The sequence below is a fragment of the Nymphalis io genome, chromosome 6, assembly GCF_905147045.1.
Source record: "Nymphalis io chromosome 6, ilAglIoxx1.1, whole genome shotgun sequence".
Taxonomy (NCBI): Eukaryota; Metazoa; Arthropoda; class Insecta; order Lepidoptera; family Nymphalidae; genus Nymphalis; species Nymphalis io.
The window spans coordinates 12535534-12563498 of record NC_065893.1 but is presented as its reverse complement, the minus strand read 5'-3'; the positions used below and the strand labels follow the sequence as shown (position 1 = coordinate 12563498).

General features: G+C 33.9%; 3 protein-coding genes across 5 annotated transcripts; 2 read left to right on the top strand and 1 right to left on the bottom strand.

The window, feature by feature from the left end:
* The first annotated feature begins 1042 nt into the window (after window positions 1–1042).
* On the top strand, window positions 1043–15809 carry LOC126768877 (aminopeptidase N-like). Of its 3 annotated transcripts, none has more exons than XM_050487258.1 (15): window positions 1043–1373; window positions 6206–6405; window positions 7399–8036; window positions 8281–8436; window positions 8863–9183; window positions 9350–9533; window positions 9712–9947; window positions 10263–10443; window positions 10717–10912; window positions 11250–11524; window positions 11724–11920; window positions 12312–12479; window positions 13014–13227; window positions 13396–13543; window positions 14134–15809. In XM_050487258.1, the coding sequence occupies exons 2-15, from the start codon at window positions 6223–6225 to the stop codon at window positions 14232–14234; spliced, it is 3198 nt and encodes a 1065-aa protein (XP_050343215.1). In that variant the 5' UTR covers window positions 1043–1373; window positions 6206–6222; the 3' UTR covers window positions 14235–15809. The 3 variants fall into 3 exon arrangements, with proteins under 3 accessions (XP_050343215.1, XP_050343216.1, XP_050343217.1); XM_050487259.1 differs by lacking the exon at window positions 1043–1373 and adding an exon at window positions 5908–5990; XM_050487260.1 differs by lacking the exons at window positions 1043–1373; window positions 6206–6405 and adding an exon at window positions 6746–6955.
* Window positions 15810–16984: 1175 nt separating this feature from the next.
* Window positions 16985–24864, top strand: LOC126768929 (transmembrane protein 181). The gene is made up of 12 exons (XM_050487396.1): window positions 16985–17268; window positions 17354–17457; window positions 17913–18071; window positions 19683–19785; window positions 20076–20229; window positions 20429–20509; window positions 21815–21914; window positions 23342–23469; window positions 23951–24097; window positions 24171–24273; window positions 24353–24577; window positions 24657–24864. Exons 1-12 carry the CDS (start codon window positions 17111–17113, stop codon window positions 24791–24793), a joined length of 1599 nt encoding a protein of 532 aa, XP_050343353.1. The 5' UTR covers window positions 16985–17110; the 3' UTR covers window positions 24794–24864.
* A 1088-nt stretch (window positions 24865–25952) lies between these two features.
* Window positions 25953–27717, bottom strand: LOC126768950 (uncharacterized). The gene has a single exon (XM_050487434.1). It carries the CDS (start codon window positions 27446–27448, stop codon window positions 26036–26038), a length of 1413 nt encoding a protein of 470 aa, XP_050343391.1. The 5' UTR covers window positions 27449–27717; the 3' UTR covers window positions 25953–26035.
* Between the last annotated feature and the right edge of the window lie 248 nt (window positions 27718–27965).

The following is a 27965-nucleotide window of genomic DNA, read 5'->3' as shown; positions in this document are numbered from 1 at the left end:
ACTTGCTTAGACAGACCGGGTGCAAGCTATACCTGGAGAGTATACTCATCATCATCATCCTTTTGTCGTACTCTGCTGGACATGGGCCTCTCCAATGGTACGCTACTGAGCTCGATCTTCAGCCCTCAATCTCCATCCGCTGCCAGCCACCTTGCGTATATCGTCACTCCACCTAGCTGGAGAGCGTCCTACGCTACGTTTGACAAGGCGATGGCCCTCGCGGGTGTTGACGCAATGTGATTTCTGTCCAGTGCTCAGAATGTCAACGTGAAGGAGAGTGTACTGTTGACTTTTAATGGGTAGTTACTTCATATAATATTAGAGGAAGTACTTCAAGTTCAGTCATGAACGCAAGTGACTTCTTTCTCAAAGAGGAGACTTTCTTCTTTTGTCAAAGATACAGAGGCCTATATATATTATTAGAGGTAAATACAACTTACAGCGTAAAAATGTCAAAAACATACTTACGTATGTGACAGTCCCTTATATCGCAAATGCGCCACCAACCTGGGCAACTAAGATCTTAATAGTTAATAGTTAGCCACTACAGTGGCTAACTCACCTTTCAAACCGGAACACAATAATATTAAGTTTCGCTATTTTGTGGTAGAATATCTGATGAGTGGTTGTGGTACCTACCCAAGCGGGCTTACACAAAACCCTACCATCAATTGCAAGTTTGTAGAAGTAGAAAAGTAAGAAGCTTATAAAAGTCTATTTTAATAAAAACAATTTTTAATTTCGTTTTTTTTACTAAAATAATCTCTCTCTCACATACATTTGTATGACCTACTTATTGAAATTTGAACTATAAGAAATAAATAGGTACCTACTAAATATTTACAACAATGAACTAGATACCTAGCGTACATACATTCAATTCCAAATTACTCAATAACTAAATGCCTTAAAACTGCATAACAGTTTTCCTTACTGAAAAACATTGAATCCGTCAAACGTCATCACGCATTATCGCTTTTACTAACGTCACAAATAACTACAAATAAAAAAAATATAAGTGCGGGTTGCCTTACACCATTACCCACAGACGCAAGGTCGGTCGTGTCAAAGTTGTTATTATTATAGTTAACCGGTTAAAGTGATCTTCTCTCCGTCTCATAATTCATATTAATATCAGGAAATGAAGAATCAATTACAGGTGCGCGAGGGGTCAAAGTAAATCGGTCGATAAGCATGTAAAACGCCCACAGAGTGAATATCCACACCGCCATTGGCATTGCGCGCGCGTCGCTAGACACATTTGTTATATTTTCAAAAGATTTAAGTCAATACCTATAACTTTCGATTTTGTTTAAGTGCAGTGAACTGTGTTCTATTTTTAAAAGTTTTTTTTGGATATATGCGGGGACACGGTAATTTTTTTTTTATTTTAATTTTTTATTTAACATGTTTTATTATGCCGTTGACGTGTATTTAAGGATAAATTTGTAATGCCAATAACTATACTGTTTACTAGTTTACGGTCATATTATTATCATAAGTCTACTGCCTATAGCAACATACTTATAATATATATTTGCAATAACACAAGTTATTCAGAAAAAGAAACCTCTTCTAAGGTTAGCCCTTTTCACTTTAGTAACTAAATAAAATATTATATACCGTATAAAGTTTAAAAATTAAATGTAAATAAATATAAAAAACTAAGGTAAATTATTTCTATAACTGAATTTCACGCATCAATAAATTTATTATAAGAGAAAATAAAACAATAAAAATCATACATATCAACGATAGTGCTTTAATCTAGGTAGAAAATTTAAGAAAATAAAAAAAAACTGTAACTAATAAACATTTTTTTATCTGAATCAGTTACGGTTTCGTATAGATTATTTCGGATTTCCGATGGTTTTGGTTTTGCAGCTCCATAGCATCCCTGCCCAAAACGCAATTAATAATACTGGTGGTCTTTTTTATCGTAATTGATTTATACTTTTAATATAAATGCGAAAGTAACCGTCTGTTTATTTGTTACATTTTCGCGGCTAAACAATTAGACATTTTTAATACCTAACACCCTTCTATAAAAACTTACATAAACAATAAATATTAAAAGCAAAACTAATAAGTTTAAATATTTAATGTAAAAGGAATTGTGTCTAAAATACTTAGTCCATTAGTGAAAGCGAAGCGGATTTGATAATTAAAATCGAATTATTCTTATCAAGTTATGTCCTTCGGCATAACTGCCGATTCACGGACGTTCTTCAACGTTTTATCTGCCGCCATTTTAATTATCATTAAATTACCTTAGTAATGATCCGAATTCGACAGTCCCATTTTATTCGATCGTTATAATAAATAGAGCTTAAAGGGAAAGCATCTTTGTATTCTTAAAATTATTGAAATTTTGATGGAACTGGATGAAATTTAAAGGACCGCTCTAATACAACGGATATTAGAGTAAAACAGAATTCGATGTAAAAAAATAAACATCCGTCTTTAGAAGACGTCATTTTCAAATTATTTTGTTAACAAAAATCCCACTTATTAAACGCATAAATGTTAATTTCGTGTAATAATCTCTGGCTAAAGTGACGCAATGCTGGCAATTTAAGGAACCTTTATTTCATACAATTCGGGAAACACTTTTTCGAGTGAAGACTCATATGAGATACTTTTTTTTATTAATTAGTAGTAGTAGTAGGCAAATGGGTTACCTGATGGTAATCGGTCACCCCCGCCCATAAACATTGGCACTAATAAATATTTACAATTACATTTACATTGCAAATGCGCCACCAAACTTGGAAACTAAGACCCTATGTCCTTTGTACCTACACACCTAATCAGATGAGCTAGCACGAAATACTTTACTTCTTCTAAGTTTAATTTTCTTTCAAACTACAAATACTTTTTTCTAAATTTCGAAAACACGGTGGGAATATGTTTTACTATATTCGATTTATAAATTTAATTGGGAATTTATGTATGTTATTAAATATAACCAAAATTACCTAGTTATGTGATATATAGATATACTTTTTTTATACTAACTCATGTGGCTGCAAATCCCAAGGAGTCAGATACATTTCCAGTAATAATTATAAATGATAACAGTTATCACTAAATTTAAAATATCGAAAACATTCAACATTCTCGATCCGTATTATTACGATCTGTATTCAAAAGTACGTCCCTTGTTTTTACGAAAGAATAAATGGAGCGACCGTTAATTTTATACCCGAAAAAGCACAGGAGTAAAGCCTCACGTTAAACTATTTCATATGAAACTATTCATATTTTATATACGGAATTAACTCTGTCAGTCTATTGTTATGATTAAACTATTGGACCTATAGTCATGTTTAATATTGAGGAAGATTAGGACATAGAAAAACATAGGCTTATAAAGGATCTGCGATAGATAATAAGAAATAATAAAATTTAATGCAAGAAAACTAATAAAATTGACTGAGTAAATTAAATTAATGTATAATAGTAATTAAGCCATGAGAATTCAAAGCGATTCGCTATTTCTATGGCAGTCTCCGATTTACTTTAAATTTCAACATTTATAAATAATAAAGATTTTGAGGTTTAAAAGAAGTTTTTCACGGGAAATCATCAGTCTCGAAAACCCGAAATTTTAATTCAGAACAGAAATTCTAAACCAGAATCTTTAATATTAATGTATTTTTTCCTTATAGGTAAGTAAAAGTAAGCTATCGTACTTGAAATTTGTTAAACGAGATTTTTAGTGTATATTCACGATGTTCACCGAATTGGTATTGTCATCATATTCAGCCCACATTAATACACTGCTGGACATAGGCCTCCTAACAGGCGCGCCAGGTTCTCGGTCCTGTGCTAGTCGCATCCATTGAGCACCCGCCATCTTCCTAAAATCGTCTGACCATCGGGCGGGTGGTCTGCCCACTGGTATTGCTCATTCGTATTTTAGCATTACTCATACACTTAACAGTTTTTCACAATATATTAGAGCTTCATCGCTTGTGATCAAGTTGCTCGACGGTTTTTTGACGAAATAGACCAAAATTTTGCATTACACATACAATATTTACTTATCGTATGACATTAATTTCAAATCCATTTTTTATAGTAAATAATAAGAAATAGTAAGACAAATTTCGATATTTACTTATAGATACACAAACAGAATACAATCACACACACACACAATAGAAAGCAAAAACATTAAAACTACGAACTTACGCAATTTAAATCGCGATTACATTCATAAATGTGTGTACACAACATGCTCATTAAAATAATATAAATACAGTCAGTTGTTCTTCTATATATATATTATATATGAATTTATATAACTTACGTAAGATATATCGTAAGTAAACGGTACATAGGTATCGTTTACTTACGATATATATAAGGCATGATCATGTCAATATAGTCGTATTAGTTTTTACTTATCTTAATATAATATTTACAAATATCATAAGTTTTTTTATATTCAAATCATTATAATATTATTATGATTGTAGCCTGTATTCTGATATCGAATTTACTGCTACACAGCCACTAGACAGTCAAAAAATAAATAATTTTAGATTTTCTATTATTTTACTAATTCTAGTCAATATAACTTAGCTGAAATTTAAGAGCTACATAAAATAATATAAAAAATAATTAAAAGAAAAAGGAATTTAAAAAAAAATCTACTTTAAATTACCGTTACGAAAAACAGCTTAGATTCGTTTTATAAATTACTAGTAAAGTCCGCGGCTTCGCCCGCGCGTAATAGGTTCAGCGGCTTAGCCTTGAAAGCATACAATGTTATTTTCGCATTTATAATATTATATATTCTATAATAAAATGGAATCGTATAGATAAACAACCAAATACACGCAATAAGCGTTTGTCCTTCATTTTGAGTTAATAATAATCAATCCAACAATTTTTTATCTAATTCTATGTCAATGCAAGTAATCGATTTATTTACGAAAGATTATCCTACACGTGCTAATTAAAAAAGTCAAGCTTAAAATAGAGGTTAAGTTATACGATTATCCGTATATTATACATAAATAAACAAATATTTATATTGCTAAATTTATTTATTTACTTGTTACCATAAATATTGGCAATTACGTAGTAATTCGTACTTAGTTTGAATTAGCCTATTCACAATATTTTTATTTCGGAAAAAAGATTAAGAAAATTAGCAAAAAGTTTTTATATACGGTCGAACCCGTTTTTTAATAAAATTTAAGTTGTATTATGATTTTAAAATTTACCCAGATCTATGTACATAATATATCTATAATACAGTAGTTATTAATGGACTAACATATGTGACATCAAGACTTGTAAAACGTTAATAATATTATATAAACGATTTATCTATTCAGCTTACAGTAACAGCCTGTAATGTCCCAGTGCTGGGCTAAGGCCTCCTCTCCCTTTTTGAGGAGAAGGTTTGGAGCTTATTCCACCACGCTGCGCCAATGCTTGTTACTGAAATATACATATGGCAGATTTTCAATGAAATTAGACACATGCAGGTTTCCTCACCATGTTTTCCTTTACCGAAAAGCACGAGATGAATTATAAACATAAATTACTGAGCCATCTCGACTTTTCAGCTTGCATCGTATTATTACAATAAAATTGTTTAAAATATTTAATATTTTTAATAAAATTTATACCTATAAAATAGTACGTAAGTTTCTTTTTAAAATTATATTTGACTGTAAGAGTACATGGTTTTGCATAAATGCCTCTTTATTAAAACTAAATCTTTTACGCGGGTAAAATATCCAATTTTAATGTTAGTAAGTTGTAATGGCGAGCGTTATCTTGATATCGCCCGCATACGATTCGATACGCAGCAGCTGTGCGATGCAGTTAACATTTGCATTAGACAAGGATTCGGTTTTTTTATCGATATTCGTACTGTGTTTACTTCGCTATGTGTTTAAATGTTTGTATTTAAACCGCCAAAACTGCCGATACTAGCCAGCCCCGTTTTCAATTACTGCTTTTTTAAAGTAAAATTTTTGTTGTCAAGTTGAAAGTAAAATTACTAACAACACGAATTGCGGAGGAAAGCGAAAACAGTCTCACACCCTAAAGACCGTCTCCGGTCTCGCCGATCCGTAGGCGGCCAACCCATAGATTTAAGTCGCCTCCTTAATATTATTTATAATAAAGTAACACTTAACTTCTATTGAATTTTGAATGAGAAACTTATATTTTGTTTCAGAATGACCAAGTCGCAATATGTCTTTATCGACGAGTCGTCAACAATTCTTAGCATATGAAACTCATAGAGAACAGGATATACAATATGGAAGAAAAGGAGGCATATTTATTTCTACGTGTATATGCATCAGTTTTATTATCTTCGCTGTGCTAACTGCTATTCTCGTTGGCATAATTGTTTACTATATTACTTATTTTAGGGTAAGTTATTTCTAGATTTTTATAATAACAGTCACAATGTTACAATAGTTAAATCGCAATGACGGCTATATATTTTATTTAACGATATTAGTTACAAAATAATAAAAGGAACTATGTACGTTATCGTAATCAACATTCAAGGACGCTGTTAACGTTTTTATAAATGTCTATAAATTATCGTTACGCCCTTTGACATGTGATTAGAAAAAGTATAACGTCAAAACTCGAAAAATCATACAGACTTATGACAATGACATAAGACAGTTTACATTTAAAAGTCGCAAAGTTGACTTGTGTTTTATGGTATAGGGATCGATTTTATAATAAGATTTTTTTTCTATAAAAAACATGTTTAGAAGTGGAATAAACAATATTTCCGCTATCATTGGGATTTACCCAATTGTCACATAAGTTGTATTAGTGATATTACATTTAATAAAATCATTTTATATTTTTTTTATATTTTTAATTAGACTAGACGATTTAGATGAAAATGTATATTTACTTATTGTATTTTTTATTTTATTCAGTGATTTGTGTAACTAAAAGTGTAAGTATGCTATGGTAAAAAACATTATTTAAATATATATTTTAAACGAAAGCATTAAATTTGAATTAAATTACTCGAAATAACGATTGGATATTAAAAATACATAAATATTTAATTTAATATTCTTGCAGTAGCAAAAGTGCTTGTAACAGCCTGTAAATATCCCACACCTGGGTTAAGGCTGGCTCCAGATATTTCTCCTTTATAGAGAAAGTCTGGAGCTCATTCCACCATGCTGCTCCATTGAGGGTTGGTGGATACACAGGTGGCAGATTTAGATCCGACACATTCAGATTTCCTCATAATAGTAACCTTCACTGCTGAACATGATTAATAATTAACACAAGAAATTTTCAGCAGTGCTTGACCAGACTTGAAATCAAAATCTTTGGTTAAGGTTCACATGTTCTAACCACTGGGCCATCGGCTCAATATTGTCACAGGTGTCCCAACAAACAGGAGACTATTGGGACGATGCCGAACCATTTGGACAATCAGATTCATCACCAGATCTTCGACTTCCAACCTATGTGGTCCCAAGTTTTTACAGATTAAAAATTAAAGCGGACCTAGAAAACTCATCATTTCATGGAGATGTTTACATAACTATAAAAGCCAATAAAAAAGTTAAAGAAATAATTCTTCACTCAAAGAATCTCACTATTAAGCCCAATGTGACGTTAACTGAACAAATCTATGAGAAAGTTGAAACGTTACATACAACAAAAAAATCGAAGAGAGAAGTAGCAAATGTTAATATAACTGAAGAAAATAATAATGTTACCACAGCAAATAATGAAACAATTGTGTTTAACAACACAGAGGAGATAATAAATCCGATATCAGTCGTAGCTCACGACACAACAACACAACCAATTGATACGCAAGTGACACATAGTCATGTCCGTAATATCAAAATCACCTCTGTCGTCTTAGATTCTGGTGATAGACTTATTCTGACACTTGCATCACCCCTCACACCCGATTTGGATTATACATTACAATTGTCATTTAATGGTTTAATTCAGAATTCATTAACTGGCTTTTATAAAAGTACTTATACTGAAAATAATGAAGTCAGGTAATTATATTGTAAATTTTGAATTTTAATGAAAATTTTAATGTTTTAACAAAAATATTATAGAATTATTGTATATTAATACTTGCAATCCATACTTCTATAAAAAAATTCATGTACACATTGAAATAAAAATGACTTTTCAGCGTCAACAGAAAACACACAATTTATATACATAATTTTTTTTTTTTTTTTATCATATATATTAATCAAATTAAGTTTTAAGAAGGTATTATTGTTTTTACAGACAACTTGGAGTCACTCAATTTGAACCAACCTCAGCCAGAGCAGCTTTCCCATGTTTTGATGAACCAGCCTTCAAAGCAAAGTTTGAAATTAGCATTGGACACAGACAAAATATATCCGTACTTTCCAATATGAGGGTTGCCACTCAAGAAGCAATGTAAGAAGTAATTTTATTTTAAATAATGTATATAGTCTATTATTAGTACTTGATTACTGTTATAATATTTTTTTAATTTCAAATTGACTGGCCCATTGGCGCCCGTTGTCTGACAATTGACTGAACTGAAAACCCACTCCGAATCGTAGTAGTTTTATAAAAAAGTATTATTTAAAATTATATAAGTAAATATGTATAGCAGATGGCTATTACTTATGTTACAGGTTTAAGTAGCCTACCTCAGGCACAGACAACCTTGTGTTTTAAAAAAAACACTTTTTGTATGTTATTGCATTTTTAATATAATTTATCCCTGATAATAATTCAAACCTTTGAAAACCATTGAAAAGCTGATATAAAATTAGTTAAAATAATATTACTTATTTCAAATATCTAAAATAATATAGATTTCCATACCACTTTCAGCGAAGAAGAACCAGGTTGGCAATGGACTCACTTCGATAGATCTGTTAATATGTCTACCTACCTCGTAGCCTACGTCCTGTCGGATTTCAAATATTTAGAAACTAGTTACCTCAGTAAAGATAATGTTACGAAGCCAATCCGTATTTGGACGAGACCGGCTTTTCTATCAAAGGCAAATTATGCATTGACGATTGTTCCCAAGTTATTATCGTTTTATGAAGATGTTTTTGGATTACCTTATGCTTTGGATAAGCTTGACCTTATAGCCATTCCGGACTTCTCCAGTGGAGCGATGGAGAATTGGGGATTGATCACATTTAGGTAAGAAAATGTATTTGACATATTTTATTCAAAGTACCTGCCCCCTCTCCCCTTGAGAAGAATTTTTGGAGCTTATTTCAAGACGCTCCATGTGAAGATTCACTCGCTCCAACCAATAGACAGTCGTCGCTCTCGAAAATAAATATTCCTTACAAAACATCCTCAGAGAGACGACGTTGTTGTTCGACGAGAAGGAAGGCATCCCGCGCGAGAAGCAGAACGTGGCCATCGATATCGCCCACGAGCTAGCCCACCAGTGGTTTGGCAACCTGGTCACCATGCGCTGGTGGACCGACCTCTGGCTCAACGAGGGCTTCGCCACCTACATCGAGTACGTCGGAGTCGACCACGTGAGTCTCAAGATCATACGCTCATAAAGATCTAAACTCCCCTAACGTCAAATGGACTCTTTAACGGACTCAATTACTCTCGTAATTACTCTGTAAACCATAACGCCTCGCACCCAAATGATCTTGCAAGATCGGTAGAGTGCAACGAGGGGTGACGTGTGTGCGGTGCGGTGCGCAGGTGTGCCCGGCGTGGAGCATGCTGGCGGCGTTCTCGCGCGACAAGATGGACCTGCTGCGCGCCGACGCGCTGCGCAACACGGCGCCCGTGTCGCGGCGCGTGCGCGACGCCACCGAGATCGCGCAGAAGTTCGACGAGATCTCGTACTCCAAGGGCGCCAGCCTCATCCGCATGCTCAACCACACGCTCTCCGCCGACCTGTTCCGCCGCGGCCTGCTCTCCTACTTGAACGAGTGGTGAGCGAGACGAATCGATAATCCTAATCATTTATTTGCATGAGGTGTAGTTTTACGATGAACACTTTAACATTAATACATTAGTACAATTGTGGTAAAGTGTTTTTAGAAATTTAAAAACGATAAACTTCATAGGTTAGGTTAGCCGACATTCGTCTACCTCCCTCTATCTCTTTCTTTTTGGAATGTGATTTTTTTCTGAAGATGGGTTATTTATTTTTTGAAAATAGGACCAAGTTTACATTTTTACTGTCGTAAAACAATAATTTACATTCCTAGTCTCCACATTAAAATTCAAAAAGAACAAAATTCTAGGAAATATCAGAACGCCGAAGAAAACGATCTCTGGAACGCGATGTCGAAAGCGACAAAATCGGACCCTAAATTCAAAGACCTCTCCGTTGTGAAGTTCATGAACACGTGGACCAGACAGCCGGGGTACCCTGTTGTCAATGTGCGCAGAAATTATACCACTGGCTCTGTTATTTTCCAGCAGGTAAATTATATTTTTATATAAGACTTGCTAAATGAATTAATTGTTTTTATTTCAAATAGTTTGGCAGACTGGATAATGAGCCACCTGATAGATATATATATATATATAATAACACTAGCTCACTCATCCTACAAGCCAGAACACAATAATACTCATTGCTGTTTGGCGGTAGAATATCTGATGAGTGGGTGGTACCTACCCAGACCTACCCAGGGGCTACCGCCAAGTTAATACAAATACATGTTTAACTTTGTATTTAATATTGTATTTCAGAAATTATTCACGAGCTCAGAAGATGGCATCCCTAAACCTGATCGACTTTGGCATATACCAATCAGCTACACAACATTGGACACTCCTGCTAGCAACTGGACAACTGGACCAAAACTGTGGCTGACCGATAGGACTGTCACGGCCAATCTACCATTGAATGAGACACAAGCCCTGTATGTCAACATTGACGCTATTGGTGAGCTGTACCATTTATTATAATACAAGAATTTATTGTCCGAATTTTTTGGTACTACATTCCACTACTAATATATTATATATATTAATATATTACACTGGTAGTGACATCATGAAATTTACATTATGGGATCCTTTTACATAGTTAGAAGGTTAGCACTTAGTACAAATTTTTAAAAATTTAACCCCTAAGTGATAAAGTGGATGAAAGTATGATAATCTTTCATATATGAAGAAAGAGCGATGGAAATTGGTAGCAATTCTGAATGATGACACAAGCAAAGCCGCGAGCAAAGCGCTAGTTAAATATATTAAAGCTTAGGTATTATTTATTCCAGGCTACTACCGAGTAAATTATGATCAAAATAATTGGGCGCTTCTTAGCGCAGCTCTAAAGTCTGGTGCCGTAGACAACCCAATAGTGAAAGCTCAGCTGATTGACGATGCCTTCAATCTGGCTAAAGTAGGACAACTGAACTACAGCTACGCGCTCGGACTGACCACCTGCGTGATTGACGGAGAAGACTCGAGGATCGTATGGGAACTGTTGCTGAACAACATGGCCTTCTTGAAGCATAACTTGAGGACGACATCTGGTTATATTTATTTTCAGGCAAGTTTATAGATTTTATTTTAAATTTATACAATATATATTAATCACAGAACTTTCTTGAACTATTTTTTTTGAGCATTAAATGTAGATTTGATAGGCTGAACGTGTACCAGTAAAAAGACTGTACGGACATTTTCCTACAAGAATCATTAAATATTTAGTCCGATCATTTTTACAGAAGCCATTGATTCAATTACAGGATTACATGAATATAATACTCAAGAGGCAATTGGAGCGACTAAACTATGGACTGGACCAGCCCAAGGACGACAACGAGTCGTTCCTGGCGGAGAACCTTGTGGTGTGGGAGTGCCTCATGGAGTCTCCGCGTTGTCTGCAGTGGGCACGACGACTTTTCGAGGACTGGACCAGCAGACCAGACATGAATGACAACCCGTAAGTTCTTTTAATTTTTTTTAAAGAACAAAAGGACCACCAAAGGAACCTGCATATATCGAGGTAAATTGTTTTTCAATGTTGCATTTTATTTACATATTTGCATAAGATAAGCGTGTGAAAATAATAATTCCTTATTAGCACAGGAGATCTTTGTGCAACAGTAAAACCTTCACAGGCTGTTATTTCACTTGACATATTGTAAGGCGGTAAAAATTTCTACGGAAAAATAGTCCTTGTGCTTATTGTCATAAGATTTGACATTTTGTAAGGTGAAAAGTTTATAAAGTAGCTAGAATTGATTAATTCCATTCACTCGTGTGCGTTTAATTTGTTTTAAACCAGAATTTGTTCTTTGGTGTATCATGTGATAATGTTTAAATATTTTCAGTATACCGAATTACCTCCGTTCTCTAGTCTACAATATGGCGATCAAGTATGGCGGCCGGCGGGAGTTTGATTTGCTGTGGGACATGTTCGAGAACTCAACCGACCCGAACGTCAAGAATTTAATTATCAGCAACCTGCCGAGTACTAGGGATGAATCGTTGATCAATCTGTGAGTAATACTTAAATTTTACATCTTAATATTTCTTGATAGATGCAAATTTAAATGTTAATGTTTTTCTTAAACTGAACTTTGTCTATGTTCTATTTATTGAGTGTTATAAGTGATCTAATTTAAAATTATAAAGAAGTTAAGTTTTTTAATTCTTAAATAAATATTAAACGAACAAATGTAGGTTATTCTAAAAAAATATCAATGACCGTTAAGGGTAAAATATGTTTCCTATTGTGGGCACTAGATGGCGTTGTTTAATTATTTGAAGAAACTAAAATACGCTGACTTTTTTGTAAATAGTGCGTATGAGTATTGTCAGTATTATATAATATGATCAAAATTATTAAAATTTCGTGAACAGTGAAGTGTAGTTCTTATTTCATTCATAATTTGCTCCCCTCGATGACTTCGGGCGTAAACAATAATATCAATAACTATTTCGTTGAATATCATTCGTTACAAAAGATTGGATTTTATATTTTCTAGTTTTCTAATTTCCGAGAATGCCAGTACATAACCCAAGGCCCGCAGGCTGCTGGAGCGCTCGCTGGGCGCGCTGGGCGCGCAGTTCGCGGCGGCGGCGTGGGCCGTGCAGCCGGCGGCGGGCGCGCGCGCGGCGCAGCGCTTCCTGCTGTCGCACTTCCCGCGCGTGCTGGCGCGCTTCTCCGCGCTCGACGCCTTCTCCTTCCAGGCCGTGCTCAACGGCGCCTTCGGGTTCATGACGGCGCAGGACGAGCTCGACCGCGTGAGTGCTGCACTCCTCCGCCTCCTGATTTGTTCCGACGTGACGATACCGTTTGCTCTTTCGACAGTGTAGACCCGTCCTCTGACGCTCCGCCGTATTGGTTGCGGATAAAAGCTACATTTAAAATTAAAAATTTAAATACTAACAGTATAAAATGTCTCGCTCCAGTTGAAACAGTTCGCGCTGAAACACAAGGAGGAGTTGAAACCGATGTCACAGACTCTCCAGAAGATAGTCGACGCCGCGACCTTTCGCATCGGCTGGATCGAGGAGTACTCGGAGGGGATCAACCAGTGGTTCGAGAGCTACGTCACCGGTAACGTGTGATGAATTAATTTATTCGAATTTATATATAGTTATATATTACGTAAACTGAAATGTTCATAATATCATTATTATTTCATATATCATTATCACATAATATCAGATCACTAAACAAACAAGTATTTTTTTATATTTTATATTAAGTAGCTAGGTACTTAATACTATACATGGTAAACGTAATTTTTAATCGTAAATTTCATTAACTTCTTACATTTCGTAGTCATCCCCATATTCGCTTTCATACGTTAAATCATTAATGTTAATTATAATCTAAGACCGTCTCTTTTCTAAAATTACTTTTTCGCTTCAATAGCATGTAGAAAATACTATTCAAAGTGACATTTTTTATTTGCAATGTAAGATTTCACTTTCCCATCTTAAATTTTATTAAGTAAGACAAAAATAATTTGAAAAATGACGCTTCTAACGCTACTTAGGCACATGGTAGCTAGTGCCAGCTTATTATCTTTTTAATCATTATATATTTATTACATTCTGTACTTTAAACTAGTTCGCGTTCTTAATTTAAATTTAAAAAACGTCTTAAATTATATTTAATAAACACTAATTATTTATTTACAGCTTACAAGGCGAATAAATCGAAAACCACAACGATATCACCAGCTTTAACCGGAAACAATACAATTAATGCAACAGAACCGATTACAACCTCTAGTCCTTAATAAAAAATATAAAATTATTACCATTTTATATCTATCTATTATACAGCACCATCCTAGTTCTAAATCAAGATTGAACTTGTACTACACAAGTGTCTTTGGCGGTAAAAATGTAAGTATTTTCATGTAAAAATATGAAAATAATAAACTGATTAGTAATGGTTGTTGCTAATGAAATCACAATTAAGAATCAGCTTCTTATATAAATGCCGTTTAAGTGGTGACTCGGAAACAACGCTTCGTCTCCTTCTTTTAAATGACAAATCAATGATGACAGAAAGAGAAAACTGTTTAACTGAACATCCGCCAAACAACATTTATAAGTAAGAACGTTAGTAATTGTCTTAGCATAATTAATTATATATGAGTTATAAAAAAAACCTTTTCAAAGCGGGCTTTTATATAATATATAGACTACAACGATTAACACTTAAGTGTACTATTTTATAATGAAAGTGTGTGTGCAAAATTTCAGCTTAATTGATTGGGTGGCACTGTTTTTTTTTTTTCAAAGATTTGAAACACGCATACTGATAGATGTAGTTAAATAAAAGCTTGTGATTTAAAAAAAAAAACCCAAATAGTTGCCAGTAAAAAAATATTAATTATTTTGTTGTTTTTTTTTTATTGTTTTGGATGAATTAGTGTAGGCTCAAATTTTCTAATTATAGAATAAATACAATGGCGGTGTTTATTTTAGGTTTTAGTTTTGTATTAAAAAACAAGAAGAAAGTGTTCAAACGTACTTACATAAAAGTGTTCTAAGCATAATAATGAATAAATTCGAATCTATGTAAGTAGAAATGAATATTACTATAGTACTAGCATTTATTTATAGTGGTCAAAGAAACCCAAAGAATTAGACATTGATTTAAATAAAAACATTAAATTTAATAAGTTTATAAATAAGTATTTATGCTACAATCTGTATAACAGACGGTACTATCTTAAAATTTAATAGATAAGTTATTCCTTACAAAATTGAAATCAAAATTAATTAATTTATATTTTAAAAATAATATACTTTGTACCTATATACAAAGATTACATGAATCTTTCCAATTCTGAGTAACGTAACTGCCGTATATGTGGAAGCAGCGCTAAGTATCTCGCGTGGTTACACAGATGTGGCCGTATCTTTATAGGAGATACCTCGTCACTGTTCGATCACATTCGATATCTATCACTTAAAACAACGAATAAATCGCGCACAATATTTTACGATGTGTAAAAATAGTTTAAATACGTTCACGATCGTTTTTAAATAACAAAAACGTATATTATATATATATATTTCATAATGATAAATGTGTTCGCGTTCGCGAGTAACCCTTGTGATCCGATGATATTTAATAAATATAAAGAAAATTAACTTACATTGACTATCAGTGACAGATTTTCCAAGTGTAGGGTATTGTATTTTTATAACAACAAACAGGAAAGCCACATCAAAATCCGTCCATTCGTGCTACGTTAGCGGGAGCTACGTTAAACTCATAAAACAATTCTGTTTACGTCTGGGACGCGATTAAAAAAAAACTTTAAAATCTGCCGCTTGCGCTGAACCTGCTGGTAAATCTGCCAATGTTAGTTAGCGTTAATTTAATATTTTTTAAAGTTTCCATAAAAGAGTTTTGATTTGAATTGATCACAGATTATTAATTAACAAATACGAATCAATCATGTTGTCGTAAAAAATCGATAAGAAAAAAAATATACATGCTATATGTGCAATAACTGAGTTATGTTTTTATAAAATATTAAATCTGTTTAAGTGTATACATTTAGTTTATAAATATATATTAACCTTTTATTATTTTTCTTAGTAGTTTTGTTTTTGTAACCTTTGTAACATTGAAAATTTTAATGTATTTAATACGTACCATCTCTCGTATTACTTTACCCGTAGTTCTCTTTTCTTAACTATTGTCGCTGCTCCAAAGGTATTACTACTGAATTTCAAAATGTCATTATTTGTAATAAATTGTTTACATTCAAATTTTGTGTTTGCTTAATTTGTAATTATTGAATAAAAAATCTTTTATTTCGCAATACTATTTTTATTTTCATATATCCACGCGTTTTTTATACACTGGTAATATATGATTGTTTTTTTTTTTTTTTGGTGTGTTAGTCGAACGGGTAAATGTGCCACCTGATATCATATCCCTTGTGCCTGTAGTTACACTACACTGTATAACTCACCCTTCAAATCGGAACGCAACAATACAAAGTATTGTTGTTTGGATATAGAAAGTCTGATGAGTGGGTAGTACCTACCCAGACGGACCTACCAGCTAGCAAAAGTTTTACTTTCATCAAAAATCACTTTTACCATTTTGTTTTAATCACTCTTGTAGCATCATATAGTTGACGATGTAAATAATTCGTTTAAATACATTTCCTTTAAATGTGTATGAGGTTTTCTTGAGAACGTAATTTAAAGTCCAAATGTTATTTATATAAAGTTAATAATTCGTTGGCGATTTTCTTCAAAACATTCAAACTTAGGCGCCAATCTCGTTACCCTTATAAAATAAAATCAATAAAAGCATAGACGATACATCGAATGTAATACGGAATACATTTTTGAAATATAAGTAAAAATACATTTATTGCTTTGTAATAATTACAGTATAAACGGTATTAATAGAAAACTCTTAAAAATTATAAAAATACAATATAGGTCATACTATGAGTCCACGTCATTATCCAACATGGCGTCTCTGTGGCAAGCCCCGCGAAAATCAATAATGCTTGTAAACAAGTATGTGAGGAAACAATTCGCGTATTTAGCGTTTTTTACAACGCAACTAATGTATAGTGCGTCTATTGCTTTATAATATATAATATATTATTGTAATATATAGTACAAACTAATGGCAATCATGGATACCACAAATGTTGGATATTCTTACCATCTGCCAACAGGCGGATGGAACTACAAAATACGCAATACGCTGTCACAATTCAGTGATCTATTTAGCGAGTTTAATAAATATATTGCACCTGCATATCACCACGACCGCTGTGAAAGGTAATTTAATTAAATAATTCTTACATATATTTACTTAAATTACTGAAAATATGATTGTATTTTATTTTTTATTTTGTCCTTTTAGATCTGTCCAAATGAGGATTTATTCGATGCACAAAGGGGAATTCGTGATGGTTTTTATAGCATTTTTTGCTTGCTTCGGTCTCGGTGTATTTATAGGATTAGCAGGTTTGAAGGGAGAGTTAACACTTATCTAACACTTATGTTTACATTATTATGTATAATTATTATTACTAACTACGCGAAAATGCTTGCATTTTTTAGTATTTATTGTAAAATAATGCATATAATTTAAAAGGTAAAGAGGTGCAGAAAAAAAAACCAATTTCGACAACACGCAGTAGCGTTCAAAACGAATTAATATGTACCTTTTTACTTATATTTGATTTCTCGATTATTACGTTTGATAGTTATGACATATTTTATATGAATACTAAATTATAGAATAAAAACAACATTTTAAAACTATCATGTGATAGGTAAATTTTATATATTCAACATAATACTATTTGATAAATGATACAAATATATGAATTTGCTACTGATATATATATGCGGGTATTATTCTTGATGAGGTTTTTAGTAAGGACAGGGCATTTAAGCGTCAAGTAATAACCACGTAGGTCCGTCCCCAACGTCCACCACGTCAGTGTCCGCTACGAGCGTGGTCACAAACTCCAGCGAGATATACCGCGGCCCCTTCCACCTGCGGAGCCCGGCGCTCGGGGCGCGCGTGCAGCAACTCTGGCTGCTCGCGGAGATACTCACCGACAACAACGATGGTGAGTATCCTACAAGTACATCTAGACTATTCCTTCAAAAATAGCGAGCTAACGATCATATTGTTGGCTATATTTTCGCCGGGCATGACCTTCATAGAAAAATAGTACAATGACCTTAAATTTTTTTTATATTTTTTTTTATAGAATAGGAAGGCGGACGAGCATATGGGCCACCTGATGGTAAGTGGTCACCAAACGCCCTTAGACATTGGCATTGTAAGAAATGTCAACCATCGCTTATCAAGTATTGCTGTTTTGCGGTAGAATATCTGATGAGTGGGTGGTACCTACCCAGACGAGCTTACACAAAGCCCTACTACCAGTAAGATATGATATTAAAAAAATTACTGACATCTGCATAATCCATCTAAGTATATAGTTTATCGATCAGTATATTCAACAAAGCTGTGGTCAGTCGTTTCATAGCGGGTAGTGGATATCCTTAGCCTCTATATGCCACTTAATAAAATTTTGAATACATATTTAAAATGTAAGAACAGTGAACAGTTTTTATTTAGAATAAAATATCTGTCGTGTGTAATATATAATACCTGCCTGACCTATATCGAATTTCAAGCGCCAATGCCAAACAACTTCGCGCCAGTCCGGCGCGGCACCTTGAACCACGAATTAATTTAAAAAAATAAATAATTTCTGGCTTGATGGTTGATGAGCATTAAGAGATTCTAGAAATGTTAGAATACCGGCACGATAATTTCGATTAGGTCCTAAGAAAAAAAAATCAAGGCTGAGAAATTCAATAAGTAATGATCAAATTAAATTTATAAAAACATATTACCGATTTAAGAATAAATGTTAATAATTAATTTATCATCAGGATTATAAAATCTTATTTAAGCTAAAAAATCTCGTATAAACGAGTATGTTGTAATATGTTCTGTTGACTGCCTTGTTGGTCTAGTGGCTAGATATAAGGTCACTGACCCTGAGGTTCTGAGTTCAATTCCCAGGTCGGGCCAATAAATAGTTATTGGGTTTTTCTGTCAGAAAATTCTCAGTAGCCCGGGGTCTGGAAGTTGGAAGTGTGTACGTCCGTGCCTCGGAAAGCACGTAAACTGTTCCTGCGCCTAAACTGTTTTCGATCGTGTCGGATTGCCATCCCATCGGATTAGCAGAGTTAGGGAATAGAGTGCACCTGTGTCACACATGCTCACACACTTGTGCACTATAATATGTGATGCGCAGTGTGATGTTTACTGGTGGTAGGGCTTTGTGCAAGCTCGTCTGAGTAGGTACCACCCACTCATCAGATATTCTACCGCAAAACAGCAATACTTGTTGTGTTCCGGTTTGAAGGGTGAGTGAGCCAAGGTAATTACAGGCACAAGGGACATAAAATCTTAGTTCCCAAGGTTGGTGGCGCATTAGCTATAAGCGATGGTTGACATTTCTTACAATGCCAATGTCTAAGGGCGTTTGGTGACCACTTACCATCAGGTGGCCCATATGCTCGTCCACCTACCTATTCTATATAAAAAAAAAAAAATGGCTAATCTCTCTTGAGATTGGCCGCCGTGGCCGAAATCGGTCTGGAGGACCTTAATATGTTCTGTTATAATAAGATCTTCAAATGTGACGTTCCTTTTTCAGAAGAGATATTTGATAAGAGTTTTCAAATAAGTATATCAATAGATGGAGTGCTTAGTGATCATACCGCCATAAATATTATTCCGGAGTCGGCGGCTACTAATAGGTAAGTACGAGTTAAAATAAATAAAACACTTTATAGTGAAAAATATTCGTAGCCATTTTTAGGAATATGTCAAATCATTAAAAAGTACTTCATTGTCTATGGCTTCATCTATCTTTTATTAGAGCCACATACAGTCTATATTTTTTATTTAAGGACTCAACATTTAAAATGCAAGAAAAATATTCGTAGCCATTTTTAGGAATATGTCAAATCATTAAAAAGTACTTCATTGTCTATGGCTTCATCTTTTTATTAGAGCCACATACAGTCTATATTTGTTTTTATTTAAGGACTCAACATTTAAAATGCAAGAAACAGGTGTGCGAAGAAGTAATGGTTCTACATCTAGGTTCCTTAGAGTACACACATTACATTCTTAATATGAAATTCTATGAATTAAAAGAGTTTCACAAACGATACTACATACGAGAAATTGTATTTTATGTAAGTATTTATATATTTCGATTTTATAAATATATTTTAACGATGGAAACATTGGTTCTTGTTATGGTTCAATTAAAAAAATATATATTCCAAATTTAATTTACATTAATTACATTGAAATGATAACGAAATCATTAATTGTAATAAGAATTTGTAATTTTGGTTGGCACATTTTATATTTAAATGTATATATTTCCAGTTTAAAACCTACAATCCAGCATTTACTCAGATGGAGACTTGGTTCCGATTCATATTTCTTCTCACGACGTTCACAGTAGCCGTGAGTTGACCTTTTTTTGTACAGTTAGTCAGTTAGTTAATTGACGTCTTGGATGTAAGAATATACGAATACAATCTGTTGATTTTTTTCATACATATTTTTTTCATATTTTTTATATATTAACAATTTATCACATATGTTTACGTACGGATAGAATACCGGTCTTCTTAAAACGTTTATATATATATCGCCATCTATAAGCGGTTTTCGGAAACGTCGAGTAGTACGCTTGAGTAAGGTCGATACAGGAATTCAGAGTGCCCTGACAGTTAATGAATAATGAGTTGTTAATGATTTGACATCGGACTTGAGGTTTGCTGAACGCTCTCGTGCAAGGGACTTGGAAAGGGACTCCGGGGCGAACGGTCGTCTTCTTGTATCGAACTTGCTGCGTTTCCAACCACTTTAATCGGCGTGGTTAATTGTTATTTTGTGATTATCGATTATAAGCGAACAAATTAACGACAGTTGTACGAGACTGAACTTTTACTTTGCGCCTACGACATGTCTGATAACGACTCCGACAACGAACTGCCCATGTGATAGACCCATACATATATACAAATAACTCTATTGGCTTACGCGGCAAACATCAGTAAAACATGTCGGGTTTTCTTTCCAACATCTTCAACAATCAACACGTTAATTAATTTATACATCTTAGCCATCCTAAATTAAATCATTCCGTTCATTTGTAAAAACCGTGTGAAAATCCGTTCTGTATTCTATCGCGTTCAGACAGACATACAAACTCGGTGACGGGATTATGTTTTATGTATGTTATACGTAGTAATGGTGATGCCTTAAAATAAGAGAATTGTTTACATTTTACGTAAAATGCTTAGAGACCTTTTATTTATTACGGTTAAAAAATCGTTTATTAAAAAAAATATCAAAATTGGTATTTTCTGAGTAACTATCATTATGCTGAGAATGTGTTTACAAAATACCTAACCCCTTCGTTCTATTATCTTACTCAATTTTTTTGATGTGTAAACATCTTAGCGCTCGGTACTCGATAACTGAGAGTTCGAGCGTCAGATGACGTCAGCGTCAGATTTGGAGCGTCAGGTGACGTCACCGTAAGATTTGTTTTGTTTGATTATAAGTGTGTTTATGTGTGCGTGAGATACATGAGCTTACATCGATTCTCGTGAGTACCTTAGCACACACCGTTTTTTATTATTTATTGATAATACCAACATAAAAAATGTCTTATAAACAAGCATGAACAAAGGTTGGAAAAACAAGACATTTAAAAGAGAAAGAAATTTTCCTAATACATACAATTTTCTTGCCTTTCAGTGTTGGTTCGCTCACACGCTAAGAAAATATTCGACGCAAGATTGGGCCATCGAACAGAAATGGCTCTCCATTTTATTGCCATTGCTATTGCTTTATAATGGTACGTATTTTTTTAGCTTTTTATGATACTTGAAGATATTTTGCATAATATTTTGGCGCCGGTTTTTATAGATAGGTAAGTAGATTGGCGAATAAGTGAGAAATCGCCACCGTCTGTAAGAAACATTAACCATACTTACATACGACGTCGAAAGAAGTTATATATTCGACGCGGTTTTTTCTATTTTTTTTTTTATATTCAACGAATATACGAAAACGGTGTGATCGATCTAGATAATCTAAACATAATTCTAATGAAGTAGGTATGTATAGGTACATAAATATATATATTAAAAAATCAAGAAAGCCTTATCTATGTATTATGCTTTCATGGATTATATCTTATTTATTAAAAGCTAAAACCGACTTAGATAATTTAAGCTGCGTAATATCTAATATATAACAAAGTTCAAGATATTTTGCACATTTAAATCCCGACTAGGTCAGTCCGCCAAACGCAAGGTCTAAAACGTTCAATGGACATTAATCAATAATATAATTTGTAAGTATTTAATTAATATGTAAGCTCTATTTTAGCGCTCGGTATACGATTTGCACTGGTAGTAGAGCTTTGTGCAACCTCGTCTGGGTAGGTACCTCCCACTCATCAGATATTCTACCGCAAAACAGCAGTACTTGGTATTGTTGTGTTCCGGTTTGAAGGGTGAGTGAGGCAGTGTAATTACAGGCACAAGGGACATAACATCTTAGTTCCCAAGGCTGGTGGCGCATGGTGATGTAAGCGATGGTTACCATTTCTTACAATGCCAATGTCTATAGCGTTGGTGATCACTTACCATCAGGTGGCCCTTATGCTCGTCCCCCTTCCTATTCTATATAAAAAAAATACGGTAAGTGTTAACTTAGTGTTTGAACTTTAGATGAATGTGACGTTTGTTATTGTAAATGCGTTGATGTGTGAGTAAGTTCGATATATGAGCTCACGTGTTTTCACATCAATTCTCATGATTATGATATTTTTTTTTATTGATTATAAACGGGGGTGCATTTTAGTGTGCGATACTATCTCGTTTTTTCAATGTTATGCTGAATACATACTACGTAGTGAAAATCTTATCATAGACTAACTTGTTAGCTTATAAAGCTCAACTTTCCGAGGATCTGAGTTCAAGCCCCAGGTCAGATCAATAAATAGGTATTGAGTTTTTCAGTCGAGAAATTCTCAATAGCTGAGTAGCACCCGGAAGTTTTGATTGTTTACAGTGTAAACTCTCCCGTGCCTCGGAAAGTTCCAACTACATTTGTCCCGCGAACTAGCTCCGGTTGTATTGAATTGACATCCATGGATTATGAGATTGAGTGGATAGTGAGTGTATTTGCGCATACACTTGAGTACTGATATCTACGTATAAATTTACGTACATGCAAAAATATTGCATAAAGTATGAGGTGATATTTCTTTGTCAGATCCAATATTTCCTCTACGCCTAGTGTCTGGAGGTTGTGTCGCGCCTCTGCTGGATGCCGTGTTCCAGACGACATTCCTAGCGTGCGTACTGCTGTCTTGGCTCGCACTTTATCATGGCCTAAGACAAGTAAGGTTTAATATATAAATTATTATAAATAAGCAAAATCGGAATGTTTAAATGCAAAATAAAAAAACATTTTCGCTCAGTCATATTTTAATAAAAAAAGCCGAGATGGCCTAGTGGTTAGAACGCGTGAATCTTAACCGACGATCGTGGGTTCAAACCCGGGTAAGCGCCACTGAATTTTCATGTGCTTAATTTGTGATTATAATTCATCTCGTGCTTGCCGATGAAGGAAAACGTGAGGAAACCTGCATGTATCTGATTTCATTGAAATTCTGCCACATATGTATTCTGCCTTCTCCTCATAAGGGAGAGGAGGCCTTAGCCCAGCAGTTGGACATTAACAGGTTGTTACTGTATTGTACTGTATATTTTAATGTGCTCTGTGTCAGTCCTTACTTTATTCAATTTTCATACTTACTTATTTCATAAATAGATGACGAAATTAAAACTTGTTTACATAATCATAAACTGCACATTTCAGAACGAAAGAGGTTTTGTATCGTTCTACCTGTTCAAAGTGATCGTGGTAGGACTCATGTGGGTGCCCGCCATGATAGTGGCGGTGTGGCAGAAGTATTACGCGTACTACGACCCCACATTCAACTATTATATGAATCCTAATTACCCTGTAAGTTTTTGCATCATTTTTTACTTATCTGAATACCTATTATTCAAGAATTTCATATTTTTTTTTGTTTCAGGTGGTAAAAATCATGTTCTTCGTTGCTGTTACATTGTACTTCCTATATTTGCTCGTACTTATTATTAAAGCCTATAGTGATTTAAGAAATATGCCATTTTTTGGTAAGTATAGAAAAAAACTAACGCTTTTTATGTTGTCAGTACTTAATAAATTTTTCGTGACTATTTATTCCTGTTCTAGACATTAGACTGCGCTGCCTATCGATTATAGTTGGTACAGTCACGTTTATAACTACGATACTAGCGCTCCACTCTTGGGGGCCGGCCGCCTTGCAGGACCACTGGGCTTCCCAGCCGAAAGTGCATTATGACACTTCCGCGCCATTCATGGCTTTATACGGCCTTTTTAACTTCAAGATGTATATATTAGCTTATTTATTCTCTCCTGGAAGTGGTTCTATTCATGGTAATTTATTATTTTTTTTTATAATATCCACACAATTTAATTAAGTAAACTAGATACTCTTTAATGTTTTTTTTTCTAGAAACTGCTATTACCAAAGATAATCCAGCTTTTTCTATGATCAACGACTCTGATGAAGAAGTTATCTATGGTTCCGACGAAGAGAGCAGACGTCCTCTTAATTCGCGTTCTCATAGAGCGAACAATGAAGATATATGATTAACTATGTTTTTCAGATATTATGTAATTTTTCTTGTTACAAAATAGAAAATGAAAGACATAATTTTTCCTTTATTTCTATTCCAATATAGTACAATATCGATTGTTCCTTAGCTTTATACAATTATCTTACATAATTATACAAAAAAAGTTACAAATTATTTTTTTATCTGCTGAATAGGTATGACAATCTAAGTAAAGAAAAGCACTATAACAAATTAAGTCGATGCTTCCTGATAAACTTGAACTTTTATAAATCTAATCACAATTTTATGTAACAAGTGACATTTCTTTATTTAAATTGTCAATTGGGTTGCCATAACATTAAGATTATTATGAAAAAGTTATTTAGAATAAAGTTACAATTAACGAATAGGCACTTTCGTTTCGAAGAAAACACACAAATGTCTACCAGATTTTACTTTATGCCGGCTACCATTTGCCATTTTATATTGCTTTATACACCATACAACCTTACTCTTAGCACTTATACACAAACAAGTATTTCTGTTCATCCTCAATACGTCATTCTTTCAAAATTTAAAGTCAGTGGACAATATGCAACGATAGAACAAATCTAATTGACAATTTAGTTTAAAAGATTTCCTTTAGTTCTACATCACGTACGTTGTACGTAATGTCAAAAATGACTTAACTGTTTTGAATATTTTCCCAACAACAAAAAAAATAACCTGTTGTATACCCATCAAAAATATGATCATGAGTAATTATTTATTTCGATTATATTATAACTATTAATGACGTTGCGTTCCCAATTTGAATATATATAGATAAGAAACAGATTTTGTTAATTTAAAATGCGTCAACAATTTTACAAAATTCGTGTTTGATATGTATTGAATAATATACTACAATATATTTAATTAAAATTCAGTTCGATATTTTCGAATCGTAGTCAGTTCAAAAAAAATCATTGACATTGAGTTTCTTAAAAATACTGTTTGTAGAATATTTCTAGATTATATACATTAAAAATACGCATTCCGTAAAAAAATGCGATATTTAGTAAGAACTTTTTATATATAGTTTAATTTACTCATAAGGTAAATTGGCGACATATTAAAGACCGCCATTTTGTATAACCTTTTAAATCATAAGAACTTTTTTTATCTTTAATTTTGTGAAATAAAACATAACATGAACATTAAAATTTTAATCAGGAAGATAATAAATAATTGTCAGCATGTAACTACATTAAAGTCATTACATTAATTCATTACATTAATCTAATGCTATAGTTTGTAAATTGTTCAGAGTATGAGCTATTAATATAACAGGGTGAGGTTGCAGTATAAGGGAGGAAAGAGGACGCTGGCGAGCACCACAAGGCTCTGCTGGAAGGGCTTGTGGTGTTGCCGCTGTCCTACGTAATACTGCCCCACCCCTCATCACACAAGTCACTCCAGCCCTTGGATCACAATTCTCATTAACAATGGGGCTTTCATCATCTGAGCACAGATCAATCACTTCACAATCATTATCTGCTCTTTTAAGAGGATCACAACTCTTCATTTCCTCATCAATAGGTTGGTCTGTGTCAAGCCCGTCAACAAACACTATGTCCTTGTCTCCATTACATTTCATCTCGGATTCCCTTTGCAAGTTTTCAATATATTCCTGAATCTTCTCCATTGACATTCTATAAATATCCACTGTCAGAGGTCTGCATTTTAAAAGCAATAACTGGCTATTGAGATCAAGTATTTTTTTGTTCCTCTGATTAGGAAAAATGTGCCTTCTTTGCCAATAATCAATAGGCCTTCTGTACCTTATAGGGAATTGTTGATTTTTGCTTTTACTAACTACATTTTTAATAATTGGTGTTGTTGTACAGCAATATCGTTCTATCCTTTCCCTGGAATAGCTTGTGTCTCTCTGAGCATTTATCTTAGCATTTTTCATATAGGCCAGGGATGAAAAAGGATATGGAGGACCTCTATCAATATTAGCTGCAGTTCTTGCATTTTTGGGACGAGAATCACTTTCATTACCTTTTGAATTTCTATCCTCTAACTTTTCACCAACTGGCAGTAGTTTTAATGCTGAAAGAAATTCAGGTAAACCCCCAATACATGTACTTGATGGTATATTCTCATTATTACACAGCCTTTCATGTGCTGTTAATACTTCCAAATTATCAAAATGACTGTCACAATTATCACAAAGATAAATATCGGCGGATTTCACTTGTGGATCACTCTCCTCTAAGGGTGTCTCTCTGTCATAGAAAAGGTTCTCATTCCTAAAGGTTACTAAAAGGCGACTGCTAGGGCGATAATACAGCGAAGTAGTATGGTCACGGTTATCGACGTACCTTAGCCTCTTTCGCGGGTACCGGGCGAGCTGAGCGGAAAAAACTAAGAGAAAAGCACTCTTATGATAATCGTAGCATCTTTTAACTAAATGCTTTAACCTCGCTTCCCAATCGGTTGGAACTTCACTTGGTTTAACGAACGGATGTGTAAAAACTACATCCTTCGGCCACCAAGGAGGCTTCCTGATTTCTTTCGCTGTGTCGTGCCCCCAAGAACATGTCACCATGAATGTTATGAACTTCTCTAACTCGTCGGCACTAATTTTTGATAATGCCGTTGGATTCCCGTTAGCGAAGAGCAGCGGCAAATTGGCAATCATGTTTGCTGTTGCTTTATGGTCATCGTAGTCGGAGAACCAGCGCTTGCGATCTCACTCCGCTCCACACAATAGCGAGATTATTACGCGCCATGTCAACTATAGACACCAATAACATCATAACTCCCAAACATTTGATTGACGTAATGGTAAATTTCCGAGATCGCTTTTGTATTTGAAAAACTTATCTCAAACTCAAAATAGTCAAAAATGCACAAACGCGTTCGTTAACTAAAAAGAGAAAGACAACCATTCTACAGCCACAGACTACTTTTGCAGTCCTTTTGAATGAAGAGAAAATTAAAACATGGCAACTAAGTACTTAGTCATTAAAGCATTTTTATGGAAAATCGATATCTTATTTGTCTTAATCTACTGTTTGTAATTTGTGAATCTTCCAAGATATTTTTATAGTTTATATTTTGAGCTTGAAATCAATTGCAATTAAGCATTTTTATATACAATGACCGTTCAATGCATTACATACAGTTCAGTATAATTTAATTTAATATATGGGGAT

Excerpts from the sequence above, each read along its gene's own strand:
- LOC126768877 (XM_050487258.1), top strand. The coding sequence starts at position 6,223 with ATGTCTTTATCGACGAGTCGTCAACAATTCTTAGCATATGAAACTCAT. Across the intron at positions 8,037-8,280 it reads ACTGAAAATAATGAAGTCAG|ACAACTTGGAGTCACTCAAT; the intron begins GTAATTATATTG and ends TTGTTTTTACAG. Across the intron at positions 12,480-13,013 it reads GATGAATCGTTGATCAATCT|GCTGCTGGAGCGCTCGCTGG; the intron begins GTGAGTAATACT and ends CAAGGCCCGCAG.
- LOC126768929 (XM_050487396.1), top strand. The coding sequence starts at position 17,111 with ATGGCAATCATGGATACCACAAATGTTGGATATTCTTACCATCTGCCA. Across the intron at positions 24,098-24,170 it reads ATATGAATCCTAATTACCCT|GTGGTAAAAATCATGTTCTT; the intron begins GTAAGTTTTTGC and ends TTTTTGTTTCAG. Across the intron at positions 24,274-24,352 it reads AAGAAATATGCCATTTTTTG|ACATTAGACTGCGCTGCCTA; the intron begins GTAAGTATAGAA and ends TTCCTGTTCTAG.
- LOC126768950 (XM_050487434.1), bottom strand. The coding sequence starts at position 27,448 with ATGATTGCCAATTTGCCGCTGCTCTTCGCTAACGGGAATCCAACGGCA.